At 46.5% G+C, this 14,115-nt stretch overlaps 1 protein-coding gene across 3 annotated transcripts in view; it reads left to right on the top strand.

The window, feature by feature from the left end:
* Nucleotides 1–14,115, top strand: part of FHL1 (four and a half LIM domains 1) — a 64,902-nt gene that overhangs the window by 48,671 nt on the left and 2,116 nt on the right. The window contains exons 1-5 of one of the 3 annotated variants that reach the window (XM_005907807.3): nucleotides 4,434–4,588; nucleotides 11,702–11,883; nucleotides 12,036–12,210; nucleotides 12,799–12,968; nucleotides 13,390–13,576. In XM_005907807.3, the coding sequence (XP_005907869.1) occupies nucleotides 4,567–4,588; nucleotides 11,702–11,883; nucleotides 12,036–12,210; nucleotides 12,799–12,968; nucleotides 13,390–13,576 (736 nt within the window). In that variant the 5' untranslated portion in view covers nucleotides 4,434–4,566. Of the gene's footprint in view, nucleotides 1–4,433; nucleotides 4,589–11,701; nucleotides 11,884–12,035; nucleotides 12,211–12,798; nucleotides 12,969–13,389; nucleotides 13,577–14,115 lie in introns of those variants that run through there. The other 2 variants (XM_014482204.2, XM_070366082.1) reach the window with 2 other exon arrangements.

Raw genomic sequence — 14,115 nt, 5'->3', positions numbered from 1 at the left:
AGTTCCTACATCTTGGTGAGAGTGTAGGAGCAGTATGGGAAGGGGCAGACTTTGGGGACAGGAGACATTTAAAACTGTTACTAATCATGGAGTGACATTTTCAAAAATCAAATGGCAGAGGCCATGGCACGTGTTGAAATGCTTGATCTGTGAGTCTTACACGGAAATTTTCTGAGCCCTGGTGAATTGTGAAATGAACAGGCCTTCACAGGAGTGAATGAACATTTTCAGGGTGCTCTGCTGGTGCCAGGGTCTTTGGTTCCATGTATTTTATCTCATTTGTAACAGATCTTCCCCTTTGATAGCCACCCTTTCTTGAGCGAAAGCTTCCCCTTTGGGGAGGAAAAATTCCAGGTTCGCTTTCATTTGGATCTTACCTGATATAATTGCCCCTTGTAAGGTTCTGGGGGTCCCCTTGTTTTATTCTTTGACCGGTTGTGACACTGAAGCAGTGACTTTGCAAAATTTGGCTTGTCAGTAAGAAAAAGTACTCTTCTCACCCTAAAGATTGACAGGAACATGAGATGGCAGAAGTTGTCCTGGCCTTTTTCTGGCAAGAGCACTTAGGACAAGAAATACTCTGGAGAGTGTAGCATTGAATCACACCATGTCTCAGAGCATGACTGGGTGCCTTAATCTCACGGTTGGAGTCGCTCGGGAAAATTGTTGGCGGAAGGACTGGGGAGCCTGACAAAGTTAAAACTTGCAGTGTATTAATGTATTAGCAGCAGGCATGGGGAGAAGAAGAATGGAGGAGAAAAATTAAGGGGAAAGTAGTGATAGGTTCACAAATACTCCATTTCAGGTTGTTATCAGCCTGTTGTCTCTGGCTGGACTCACGGCCAAGTAGCTAAACCTGAGTAAGTTTTCCGATTTCTTCAGTAAAAGAAAACTACGGTAAAGGGAGAAGGGTCACCACAAGCCAAGCTGTGAGTGAGGAACTCCCAAGGTGTGGCCAACTGGGTCACTGCATTCGCCATGTTTGACTCTTAGGTTGCACCCCTTTGAACTTTGGAAGTTTGATCCTCCCAGAGTTGTTTGTGAGGTAGAGATTCTGAGTTTCGATTGCAGGGTGAGAATCCCCATGAACATGATTCCACCCGACCTTACCCTCATCCCTATTTCTCTCTCAGCTTGACATGTGGGAAGCCATTAAAGGGGCTTAGTTGTTGACATCTCAGAAGAACCTTGTTATAAAGCTCCACTCTTGCCTACACTGGCTCTGCCTCCCAAGTGCCCCATTGATTCCCTGATCACCCAGAATCACGAATGACCTCAGAAGGGTGGCGGCCTCTCCCATGCAGTGCACCTAAGCTGTCCTTTCAGTCCTGGGCCACAGTGGCCCTTTCAGCTCTCCTCTCCATGCCCACTGCCCAGGGTGCTTTCATGAAGGTTGTCCTCCTGCCATCTCAGGGGAGAACCACCGTTCCCTGTCAGAGCCCCTCCCTGCTTCTGGAGTGAGTGAGTAAGGAAGAGAGGCGCTGTGTACTATGGCTCCCTTGGCTATACGCTCCCGCCCACTCTGGGCTGCATCCTGCCTCTGGAGCGGGCCTCAGTCTTCTCATACTTTTGCTCACACTGTCCCCTTTCTTGGAATGCTCCCTCCCCTTCTCTGTGCGCTGCAGTCTCCCCCATTCTTCAGGGACCAGGGCACATATCACCACAGCCATCTAGCCTTGTCCAGTCCCCCAAACCCGATGTGATCTCTGACTGTGATAAATCTTGATACCACTTTTCCATCTGTCTTGTCGTACTCAGCGTGCCACGCCTGGCCTGCTAGTCATCTGTATGTTGATCTTGGTACACTGCAAAGGAAGGGCTGTCTCTCATTCTTTGTGACCAGCAAAATATTTTGCACTGCACAGTGAGACACGTGTTCAGGAAGTGTTATAAAATCAATGAATGGATGGGGTGGTGTTATCTATAGCTGCAGCCAAAGGTAGGTTAAATGTAAATGCAGAGTGGTTGGATGACAGGAGTGTGTAGCTAACCTCTGAAATGGTTCTCGGGTTCTCCTGTGAGAGGAGACTTAGACATTGTGATGCCCAGCACTCACCAAAAATCATCCTGATGTTTGCTGGAGCAGGCGAGGCTGAAAGGCCTGAAACATGGCCTTTAGACACTAAAGAGATTTGTTCATCAAACAGCAACCAGCTCCACCAACAGTACATGAAGGTGCTTTGTAAACAGGACAGTGATTGTTAAGGATGTTGGCACACATCATGCTGTTAATATGTAACAAAGGTGGCTCAGACACTGAGTAACTGCCAAGGTTTCTGAACCACCGAACCACCTGCTCTTCTTACTGAGAAATTGATTTTCACCCAGCAGAAGGCCTTCTCTGTTTTGGTTTTGTGAAAGTTGTAGCTTTGTGACTTGAGGACATGGGCAGTGGGGACAGATGTCAAAGCAGAGGGTGGTCATACCTCGTGAATTTTTTAAGAAGGCAGAGTTCACCTCCTTGGTGTAAACTGCAACATAAATGTTGTTGTCATTGCCCGAGTCCCCAGCTCACTCTGGCTTGTTGGAGTTGACTAATTAATGAACGGTCAGAAAGCAGTTCTCTTGCTTCTGTGTTTTTTCTTGTGTTTCAGGCAAAAGAGCTTTAGGTGTATTTGCTTATTTTGTATGGCTCTTGGTCTGTCTGTATTGTGTTGCCACCTTTGACGAGGATCAGGCGGATAAGGGAATTACTCTTCTTGCCCAAGGTCCTGGGGGCCCACTGCCGAGCTTATTGTTCAGAGCAGGCCAGACAGACGTTTAAAAATACCTTAGCTCTACCTAAAAATACACCTCACTAAAATCGAAAATTGAGAGTTTGTAAAGGTTAATCATCTGATAAAATAAGAGCATTTCCTCTGAGTGAAAAGTTTGAGTTTGTATTAGGGGTGCGGCATAGTTCAGCCTGGCCGGTCTCCCTGCCAGAATGCAATCAGCTGAGATAAGGAGGCTGTGGAGGCATGGCGGGAGGGCAATGTCACTTCCTCTCTTTCCCCGGCTTTTTTTTTTTTTTGACACTAATGTGTAATAAATCTGCCTGTACCATCATGTCATTTGACAGCCAACCAGGAATTATTGATAGTTTTTGCTAACTTTTAGAAAAACTTCTCTTTAAACATTTGAAGAGCATAAGAACCACGAAACCCATTGGTTCATTCATCATGAAGCGTGTATTGCTTACCTGTGGGATCTGGGAACAGGAAACCAAGTAAAGCATGACCTCGGCCCTCGGCCCTCGGCCCTCGGCCTGCGGGGAGGAAGGAGGGGGTGCGGAGGGGATGCGTGAATAGGGTGAAACCAGTGACAAGCACTAGATGAGACGCGGCATGACCCAGAGTGAAGGTTGTCTCCTTTTCTTACACTTCAATGGCTAAGGCCACTTTTTAGGAATCCAGGTGGGACTATGCCTCCGTTTCATATGTGCCTTCATTAATGCTTCTCGTCTTTAAATACACTTTTTCAACACACAGCTTTCATGGGGAGCAAATCGGGGAAGAGAGTAGGGAGAGTGGGGTGGGGAGCATGGTTGCTCTTTTAAACAGGGTGGCCAAAGAAGATGACACTGCAAAAGTGCCTTGAAGGAGGCAGAGGAGCAGCCATGAGAGGCTCTGTGCTGAGGGAATGGCTGTGGGGATCTGAGGTGGGGTGTGTCTGGAGGGCATGAGGCTGAGGAGGGGCAGGGATGAAGCCAGAGAAGGGTCAGGACAGAGGTGGGGGACAGACTCACAGGCCATCCTCAGGACCTCAGCTCCTCCTGGAGCTCCATCCCAGTGACCAGCCTCCAGCCAGCGTCTGGCCCGTGAAGCCATTAGAGAGTATTAGGCCGCCATGTTTTTGTCCCTGTTTCTACTTTTACTGTCCCTGGCAGTGAAAAGCAAGAGATTTTGTTTATAGGACAGTGTCTCTTCCTTGGCGTACATAGTAGGTATATATGCGTGTATGCTGCTCCCTCCTGCCCCACGCTGACACTAAGGAGATATGTGGCTAGAATTGCCCTCTTCAGTATTCTGCTGATCTCTAGTGCAGACCAAGGAGGACAGAGATAATGCCCTTGATCTGTATATTCTTCATGTCTAATCCCTTTTAATTATACTGGTAATAGAAGTTTATCTCTTATAGTTACTTTTATCATTAACAGCACACAAACTCTCCAGAAGACCAAGTGCAAGCTCTTTAGGCATATAAAGTGGATTAATGAGGGTGGCTCAGCGTTAAGGTATGCCAGGGCTGAGTCTAAATTTTATTCCGGTACAGGGATCACTTTCTATGTGGCCTCTCTGGCTCTGGAGCTAATTTGGATGCTGAGTAGCCCCACAGGTATTTATATGTAGTGTTTGGTATTTTTACTGGGTCCTATTCTTCTCCCTTGGATCACCTAAAATGGTTAAGAATTTTCTAGTGGGATTAAGGTTGTGATCTCTGGGGAGGGGTGGGCCATCTGCTCTTGGTTATTTTTGTGTTAGCCACTTCCCCTTAAATGTATGTTCACAACTGAGCCGCAGCCTTATCAGCTGGGCTCGAGGGAAGACTGGCGTAGGTGCTGCTCCTGAACTTGGTGTCTGAGCCATGGCTTCCCATAGACACTCAGGTAAAAGCTTCATATTCTTTATCTTCTAGCAAGCACAGTTTTATTCAGGCACTGAATCCATCATTGGTCTAAAAGATACTTTTCGATGAAATTATTTTAGTCTTGTCTAAATAGTAAGTAAGTCTAACTCATCTCTGTTCTGTCCTTGCCTTCTTCAACTGCTGTTTTCAAGACAAAAGATTATTCTTACTCAAGTAAAATCATCAGTTTGAGTAGTATATTTTTTAATACATAAATATACTACTATATCATACAGTTTCCAGGACATCTTATGAAGCTGGAGGAGACTGTGTGAGGAAGGAGGTTTTCTTTGTTATCAGGATTTTTTTGTTGTTATTTATAAGACACAAATCTTCATCTTGACAGTGCTATAAATCGAATTTAAAGTATTTGGAAAAGGTCAATCAGATACAGAGCTGGAAGGAGGAAGATTTATAACTAAGAAAGTCCATACTGACTTAACCATACCTTCTCCTTTTCTGAGCTGTGTTTTGAGTCTTCCCGAAGAAACAGCTATGATACTTTTGATATGACACGTAGATTATTTTTTTTAACTTTACAATATTGTATTGGTTTTGCCATATATCAACAAGAATCCGCCACAGGTATACACATAGATTATTAACTGTTCTCATCAGAAAAGGGGTCAAAGCTTCAGAACCTCTGGAGCATCATTATCATTACAATGAGAGTTTTCCTGACATTGAGAAAGCCCTTTGGCCATGGACAGGACTCCCGAGATAGAGCCAAAGACCTGAAGGGGGGCCAGTTTCCCCAGAAAGCCCAGTTTTCTGGAGTTAGCCTGCTGCCTGTCTCTCCTGCAAAGCCAGGAACGTCGCTGTGGTTCTGTTGCCTTCTGCCTAAGTAACAGTTCCCTTTCTTAGCAACCAGGCACTTTGTGCCATCTCCCAGCTTTCAGATTAAGGGGTTAAGTAATGATCAGTGGCAGTCTTTTGGAAAAAACATTTTTGAAAACTTGTAATTGACTGTCAATATTGAAACAATGGAAATACTTTTAAACTTCTCTTTTGGTATTTAAAACAAATACACTATAATGGAATGCACTGCTTTAGGGAATCAGCATGCAATGTCTTCCTTGTTCCCAAGTGTTCAAGGGCAGTCTGTTTTTCTCCCCACCCCCAGGAGCCCCTTTACAAACACGGCACCACACGCCTGAGATTGTGGTAAGCGGCCAGCATACACTTTCTTTGGGTGTAGACAAACTAGTCAGCTGTAGCAGTTGTTCCAGTGGACCTTGAACGTGTGTTAACTGGTAGAGTAACTCCCTGTTTTATTTACTAATTAAATGACAGAATGGGGAAATATATTTCAAAGGTGACACGTTTATAACACACCCAACCTTGGGTGTTTAAATGGCACCAAATCCTGACATTACTTTTATGTAAATCTGAAGGCTCTAACTCTGACTGGACAAACTGCTGACACCGTCTAGTTGTTTTTTTCAATCAGGAACTATTTTAATAGTTTATTTTAATCAGAATGCATCTTCTGTTGCATTAGGTTCATAGGTCCGTGAAAGCAGTTGAGAAAGAAGTGCTCACAGAAAGAAGCCCCATAGTGCCCTGAAAAGGACTTTGTGTGGACAGAGTAGAGGCTCTGATGACTGAATGGATCTTAATCCATTTTTAGGGACCATCCACATACTGAGAGGACCTTTCAAGGACAAAAACTGATGCTTTTGTATTGAATACTTACCGTTTGCAAAGTTCTGCAGGTTTCATTCCTTACCCTTTGGCCTTTAAAGTTGCAGATGGGGCAGATGGGAGGGCAGTGAAATCATGTAGCTCCCTTTCTAGGCCGGAATATAAAGGGAACAGTGGGCAAGGGGAGAAGACCCAGTGAACTGGCTTCCGGAAATCACAGGAAAGTGGTAGTGAGAAACCTTGTTCAAGGGTGAGACTGAACGTTTTGTACTTTCAGTGACTACCAAACGGCCGCCTGCTACTTTGCTACAACTAGAGAAACGGAAAACACACGTTCTGTTGGCTGCCAGGTCAGCGGGCCTTTCTCTCCGGTGTGAAAGGCAGAACGTGCTGCATGTATTGTGTGCGACGTTCAGAAAAGCTCTGTGTCAGAACAGAGCAGTTCTGGGAGAGGATCTGCCCAGGGAAGGCTCAGGGGCACGGAATGCTTCACTGGATCGTCTCTACACAGCCCCCTCCTGATCCCAGGTGTCATCTAAGCTAGGTTACCTGTGACCAATGAGCCGAAAGAGAAATTGCAGGCAAGCCTCCTGAACGTGGTCTGTTTGTAGGGCAAAAATGACTTTCGAATTGTCTGTGAAATTCTCTGAAAGCCCACTTCTCAGTGGTGCCTCAGAAGCCCGCCCCGCGTGGGGGGCACCTCCAGGTGTGCGGGTGTGGCTGCTGCATAAGCCTCCCTTTCATCAGCTGAGGCTTCGCTCTGTTGAATGTTCTCAGGAAAGCAGTATACCCTTTCTTTAGAAGCCAGCATTTGTACATGGAGTGACTAATGTCTTGTCCTGGACTTAGCAATTAACAGACCAGAAATAACCTGCATTTTTTCCCCATTTGAGTTGCTGTTCATTGTTTATACTGTATATTATGCCACTCGTGGAAAGCACATAGTTAGAAAAATGCTACCTAGTCATAATATTCACTTTTTCCTTAGATATTCTTATTGTGGGCCACTTGGGCAGGAGGGGGAGAATGCAGATTAGCAAGAAATCCCTGAGAGAATATGTATAAAACAGAAACAAGATTATTAAATACAAATTGTATCTTTAATGAGAGGTTTATAATAAACAAATGTTGTGTAATGTTGTATTTCTTGTATGTGTACATGATTAAATTGAAAGCCCAAACTTTTTATTGAGATACTGAGGTTTATATAGGGCCCTTTTAGCGTGTTGGATATAGCTCAGGAATTTTCTGAAAGAGGAAGCTTGTTTATTAAGTGAAAAATGATTTGTCTTTTGAAGCAGGCATAGCGAGAAAGTTAGGCTACCATCTTGGAATAAATACTAAAATTTGATCACCCAGTCACATTTCCAGCTGCATTCCAAGTGGCTAAGTCTATAAAGGACTGTCACCTAGACATCAGCACCTTAGAGTCCCATGAGCAGTCCCTTGATTTTCTAAAACAGAAATATTTGTTATTAAATGTTTTTAATAAAAGAGGTTTTAAAAGCTGAACAGCGATAACTCACCTCCACTCAATCCATAGGCACGAACTGTGGGACCCACGTCGCCTGGGCCCTGGATCGGGTCTCCAGGGCTGCTAGTGTACTTGCAGTCGTTCCTGTGATAGAGGAACCTCACTAGCACGCAGGGGTGAGGGCCACACTGTGAAGTAAGATTAGTCAGAGATCTCCCCTGGGGCACACATGTTCTGGACAGGGACAGGCAACCTTGAAGGAAAGGATCGTTCTAATGTTATGTATCCAGTGTCTCATCTTTTGATTGATGACCTGCACTTTCCTGATAACAGCAACAGGCCAAGGCAGAGAGATGTGGAAATTTTGAAAGGTTAAAAGGTTTTGTATTTCACAAACTTAGAAATTGCTAAGGACGTAGAAAATTGTTCCCTAAGAGCTAAACACCTAAGTGGATCTCATTCAGTAAGATTAAAAAGGAGATAAAAATGCCATCTTCACCATTTTTTCCCTCTAGTCTTATTTCTAGCAAAGGGGAAAAAAGGAAAGTGTAGAGATTTTCTCTCATAAAGTCAGATCTTCACGGTGGATCATTTTGGTGGAGCCCACAGATCAGAGTGTTTGCTGTCTTTTAGGAACTTCTGTCTGTCTCTGCATTGTCATTTATAAGCCATTTTCTTAGAGTTGTTGATCTATTTGATGACAAGTAGTAACAATATTTTGCTCTTGTGCACATTATCCATATTTTATGCAGAGTTCTGTTGTGGTAACTATTTCTGCAGCAGGAATGTATTACCCCAACTTCTACCTAAGTATTCTGCATGAAGGTTTGAAATAGTTTTTGACCAAATAATCATAAAGTTAGAAAAACACGAGGTAATCTCATTCAGGTTGCCCAAGTTCCACTTATTTGGATTTATTGCAGAAAAGTACTAAAGTTCATGAATTTGACATCGACATTGTTAACATGCTTCGAGTATTTCCAGCCTGTTTACTTATTAGGCAATAAAGCTTGCATTCCTAGAAGTGCCTATTTTATCTTGACAAATAAGTGTTTCCACATACATGAAAAAGGCTCAAGTCAGCTGTGGAAATTGTTCTAAAAGAGTATGCCCTTTGAAATCTGTCACTCCATCTGGATACACACTCTCTAAGTATACTGTGGCGGGACATATGAAATAACCCTGGACTTTTCATCCTACAAGAAGAAGAAGAAATGCCTATAGTGGGGATTCAAAAACACCAAGTGGTCAGACTTTAGAAACTTAGTGGTACCATTAACCAGGGGTTGAGTCACTGAATTTTCCTTCTGCTTGGTTGACAACCATGTACTGTAGGTGTGAACAGTCTCACTGGCAGAGTCTGTTTTCAACATACTCTTGTTCTGCCGTGTTCATTGCTGAGCCCTGGATTATGGATTAGTTCACTGGGTGCCTAGAAACTCTGAGCAAGTCATGTTCCAGAACTGTGAAAATTAACCAGTGAAGAACTTGGCATTGGTAAAATAGTTATTTGAAAGTATGTGGTTTTAAGCTGGGAAGGGCTTGGCAGGTAAGATCTTATGGTACTGTGGACCACAGTGGTTTTCCTTCTCTCAAAAACCTCTACATAGAATTCACTGTGTTTTCTGGTAGTCTTTTTGGGTATGACATTTTTGTAATTTCTGTAAATGTAAATTTACATGTAAATGTAAATGTAAAAATTTCTGTATTTTTACCATAAAGCTAGGACTCAGAAATGCCACGAGATAGACCCAGCCTTTAGGTGGGTCTGTGTATGGTACTCTGGGATACAAATATCAGAATCCATTTCTATTTTGGATGATATCAGAAGAGAGTGATATATATTAAAATGAGTTGGGTTCAGACTTCTATAGACTTTGGTAAGAGAGAAGGAGGGATCTTCAAATATGGTCCAAGAAGATAGTCTGTGAAGGACTAAATCCGCCATGGTTACTAGCCACACAGGAAGCCAGCGCTGTCTAATCTTACAAATTCTGATTACCTGCCAAATGGCATTTAGGAGCCACTGATAATTTAATTTCCTGGCGCTTACTGTTACTGGAGATTTATTTGGTTTCTCCATGAAGCTCTTAACAAGAAAGTAAATCTTTGTTGAGTGTACAATTTCAATATGGAAAAGCTAATAAGACAAGGATTTTATGTGGCATGTGAAAGGCCAACAAGAATGAATTAAGGAGAGCGATTGTCAACATTCTGTCCCTGTGACAGGCACTGTGTCCCGTGTACACAGGGGCTGAAGAGAGTTAAAAGCTCCCTTAAGTACGCAGTGTGTGGTTCAAGGAGATAGACCTGGTTTCATCATGGCTCTGCTTTTCCTTTCTAACCCAGTTATGTAGGGGGGCACCCCAGTTTTCTTTTGGGGGGAAAGTACCAGTAAAAACTTTTCTCGGGTCTCAAATCTCTGAACTGTGACACAACTGTCCTAAGCCCCTGTCTTCATAGAAGAATGTCACTCCTTGTCTTCAGTCGTCAGGTGTCTGGAGAGGAGGGTCTGTCTGTGGGAGCTGTAACTGATGGGGTCGGGGTGGGTGGGCGGGGGAGACGAGCACCCGCCCTTGTCTGGAGGCTGCTGGTTCTGAGTGAGAGTTCACCGCCTTCCCTGGCGCTGCTCAGACACAGGGTGTGGTTTCCTTAGCTCACTCTGCTGTTTGGTTGCCTGCGGCAACAGGATCCAAACAACGTGGACATGTGTTTGTATAAAAAAAAAAAAAAACTGGGAATGGGACCCAAAGTGGGAGTCCGGGGCTGTTCAGTTAGCGGAAGAGCTACGGTGAGTACCAGGCAAGTGCTCGTTCCTCTTCCTCCTTTCTCTCTAAATTAGTCCTGGGATGTTGGCTCACCCAGGAACCATGTTTGTGGGTAGCTGGAGAAAATAGTGTCTGTTTTGGTGTTTCCTGGGCAAATTAAATAATCATTGTCTATTTACCAGTGTAAATTTCTTTTTCAGGGAGAGAGGAAGAAATTAGCATATGCTTACAAAAGTTGGGAGCTAATAGAAACTCACATTTGTTATCTTTTAAGTAGCAGGATTCAGAGTGCTTTTTATGGGCTGTGACTTTGGGGTGGGGAGGGGGCAAGGGGAGTTGTTCATAGGAACAAAGTGGAAGGGGTTCTTGGAATAATCAACTTAAAATCTTTTAAAAGTCTTTTTTGCCCAGATTATACTTTACAGTTGCAATTTTTTTTTTAAAAAAAAGCAAATGTCCTAAATCGTATAGTTTATTAACCATATTGATCTTCACATGCTCTAACAAAGGGGAATTTGATTTTGGCTCATCTCAAAACCAAATGTCACTATGACAGATAGTTTTCAGTTGCAAAACTGGCTGGTACCTATGGAGATGCCATTTTAATAAGTCCTCTTTTGCCTGAATGCTTGGGCTTCAAAAGTTAGTAAAGTATCTTGTAATAAATCTTTAGGATCTTTGTAGGGATTAAAAAGTGCTCTGGCATGTTTAAAATAAATGCAGACATTTAAACTAAATGACTAATTATTGCTTCCATGCCTAGCGTGGTCTAGAGTCAGTAGTAAGTTTTTGTTCAGATGAACTGAGCTTTGCAGCTAGGAGAGCGGGGCCTCCAGATGATACTCTCTGTGCTGAGAAAGTTGGGGAGGGTGACGGGGCTCCTGGTTGGGTCTCTGGTGAGGATCTGGGCACCTCCTTCCTGTGAAGGGGGAGCCCACGAGCTGCCACCTGCAGACTCGACCCAGAGCAGCATGTCCTTTGGTGTAGACCGGCCTCCCCTCTCCAGCCTGCCCATCCCAGCCCTGCCCTCGCTCACCAACTGTACCCCCCCTTCAGGGTGCCAGGGACTCATGGCAGGATGCTTTTGTCACGGGTGTCTTGGTGAGGTGCCTGTTGCCTGGGTCCCAGGGTGGCCTCCCTGGAGCCCCTCAGGCACACTCTCCAGCCTAACCCTTGGCTCTTTGTCCCTCTTGTTCACCACCTACAGGTCCTTCCAGCTATAAAGTAGGCACCATGGCTGAGAAGTTCGACTGCCACTACTGCAGAGACAACCTGCAGGGGAAGAAGTACGTGCAGAAGGACGGCCACCACTGCTGCCTCAAGTGCTTCGACAAGTTCTGTGCCAACACGTGTGTGCAGTGCCGCAAGCCCATCGGCGCCGACTCCAAGGTAGTGGCGGCTGTGGGGGGCGGGCGGGCGGGGCCGGGGGGTGTGGATGGGGCCCTGGCCCTTCTGCTTGGGCTCTGGGCAGGGGGGCGGGGGGACTGTGTGGTCTTGTGGGAGGTCTTGCTTACCATGCCCGGCTACTGCTCGGTTCCCAGGAGGTGCACTACAAGAACCGCTACTGGCACGACACCTGCTTCCGCTGCTCTAAGTGCCTCCAGCCCTTGGCCAGTGAGACCTTCGTGGCCAAGGACAACAAGATCCTGTGCAACAAGTGCACCACTCGGGAGGACAACCCCAAGTGCAAGGGCTGCCTCAAGCCCATTGTAGCAGGTACCAGCCACACTCAGCCCCGGGGCAGCCAGGGAGGAGGCCCTGAGGGCAGACGTGGCAAGGGGTTGCTTGCGGGGATGGGGCTGGAGCCGCGGGGAGCTGATGCTGGAGTTCAGCGTATATATGCACGCATATATATACCTGAATATATGTGTACACATATATGCTTGCACACACGCACACACCTGGCAGCTAAAAGAACACTGGAGAGAACTGTCTGTGGCAAGAGAAGGAAGTGAAAAGTATGTAGCGCTTTCTCATTTGGGATAGTAAGTGATCGAAGCATGCTTCTTCCTTAAGGTGTAATTACGGGTCACATTGCATCTCTGTATCCACAAAGGCCATGGGGGTGGGGGAGTGGGGATTCAGGCATCTGACCCTAAATCACTACGGCCGGGGTTCCCTTCCTGAGAGTCTGGGTGGGCGTGACCACATGCAGGACATGGTGGAGAACTCCCCGCATGGGGCCAAGCACTGCAGGGCCTGCATTCCATCCACTCTGGAGGGCCCAGGCCGCACCCCGAGTGGATGCAGCCCCCTGCAGGGCACTGCCAGTGGGGCTACCCCTTCGCTTCCCCCCCCCCGCAGGAGATCAGAACGTGGAATACAAGGGCACTGTCTGGCACAAAGACTGCTTCACCTGCAGCAACTGCAAGCAAGTCATCGGGACAGGAAGCTTCTTCCCTAAAGGGGAGGACTTCTACTGCGTGACTTGCCATGAGGCCAAGTTTGCCAAGCACTGCGTGAAATGCAACAAGGTGCGTGTCCGGGAGTTCTAAGTGTTTGACAGTTTGCAGAGCACTGGCACACACTCTCCCATTCCATCCTCACGACAGCCCTGTGATGTAGGAATTGTCATTCTCGTTTTACAGATGAGGAGACTGGTAGTAGAAAGCAGCGCCCAGGCCAAGGCAGGCTGTCCAAGGGCACGCTGGCTCTGGAGGCCAGCCTCCTGCACCCAGTTGCTATGTAGTAACCTTGCACAGGGGCTCATCTTCTCTGAGCCTCAGTGTCTTCATCTGTAACTGGCGGATAATAATAGCACCTGCCTCCCATGGCCGTTGTGGTGATTTAATGAGATACTATAGACCAGAGCGCCCAGCACAGTGCCTGGCACGTAGTAGGCATTCAACAAAATGGTTGTTGAATCTGAATCCGGTGCTACACTCCCTGGTCTAGGCCATCACATCTGGAGGAATCACTTACCAGGATCAGCCCTGGCATGCCGAGTGCTTTGTGTGTGTTACCTGCTCTAAGAAGCTGGCTGGGCAGCGTTTCACCGCTGTGGAGGACCAGTATTACTGCGTGGATTGCTACAAGAACTTTGTGGCCAAGAAGTGTGCTGGATGCAAGAACCCAATCACTGGTAGGCTAAAGAGTCCTTGCTAAGTCTGCCAGGCTAGGTTTTGCGCATGGTAACCATCTCTCATTTTCCTACGTCGTCGGTTTCATCCACAAAGGCCCTAAAGAATGCCCTTCTCCCCCTGCCATTGTGGTCCCAAAGGCCCCCAAGTAGTTTGGATTCTCCCCCAGGCCAGGTTAGCCTTTGCAACACAGAACACTTACGACTACTGCTGACTTACGCTGCTGCCGGAGATCACGAGCCTGAGACCCACGGCCACGGGCAGGCACTGCGCGGAGCGGGGGGTGCTGGGGGGAGGCGGGGGAGAGGAGCACGGTGGGCTTGGGTGGGGGAGGCGGGGAGGGGGGAGGCCAGAGAGCGAGAAGCTGGGATGAGAACACCCCGTAGCGGAAGGCTAGCTCAGAGGTGCTGGTGGGCAGTTCTTTTGCGATCAGGAGCCGAGCTAATCACTTCATTCCTCATCTCGCGGCCGCGGTCCACGTGCCCTGGGCCCTCTCCCCCCCGCCTCCAATTTTCCCATCTCCCGGGGAGCCTTGAAATGT

Source organism: Bos mutus, chromosome X (assembly GCF_027580195.1).
Source record: "Bos mutus isolate GX-2022 chromosome X, NWIPB_WYAK_1.1, whole genome shotgun sequence".
Classification (NCBI taxonomy): domain Eukaryota; kingdom Metazoa; phylum Chordata; class Mammalia; order Artiodactyla; family Bovidae; genus Bos; species Bos mutus.
This window is presented reverse-complemented; position numbering and strand designations above follow the sequence as displayed.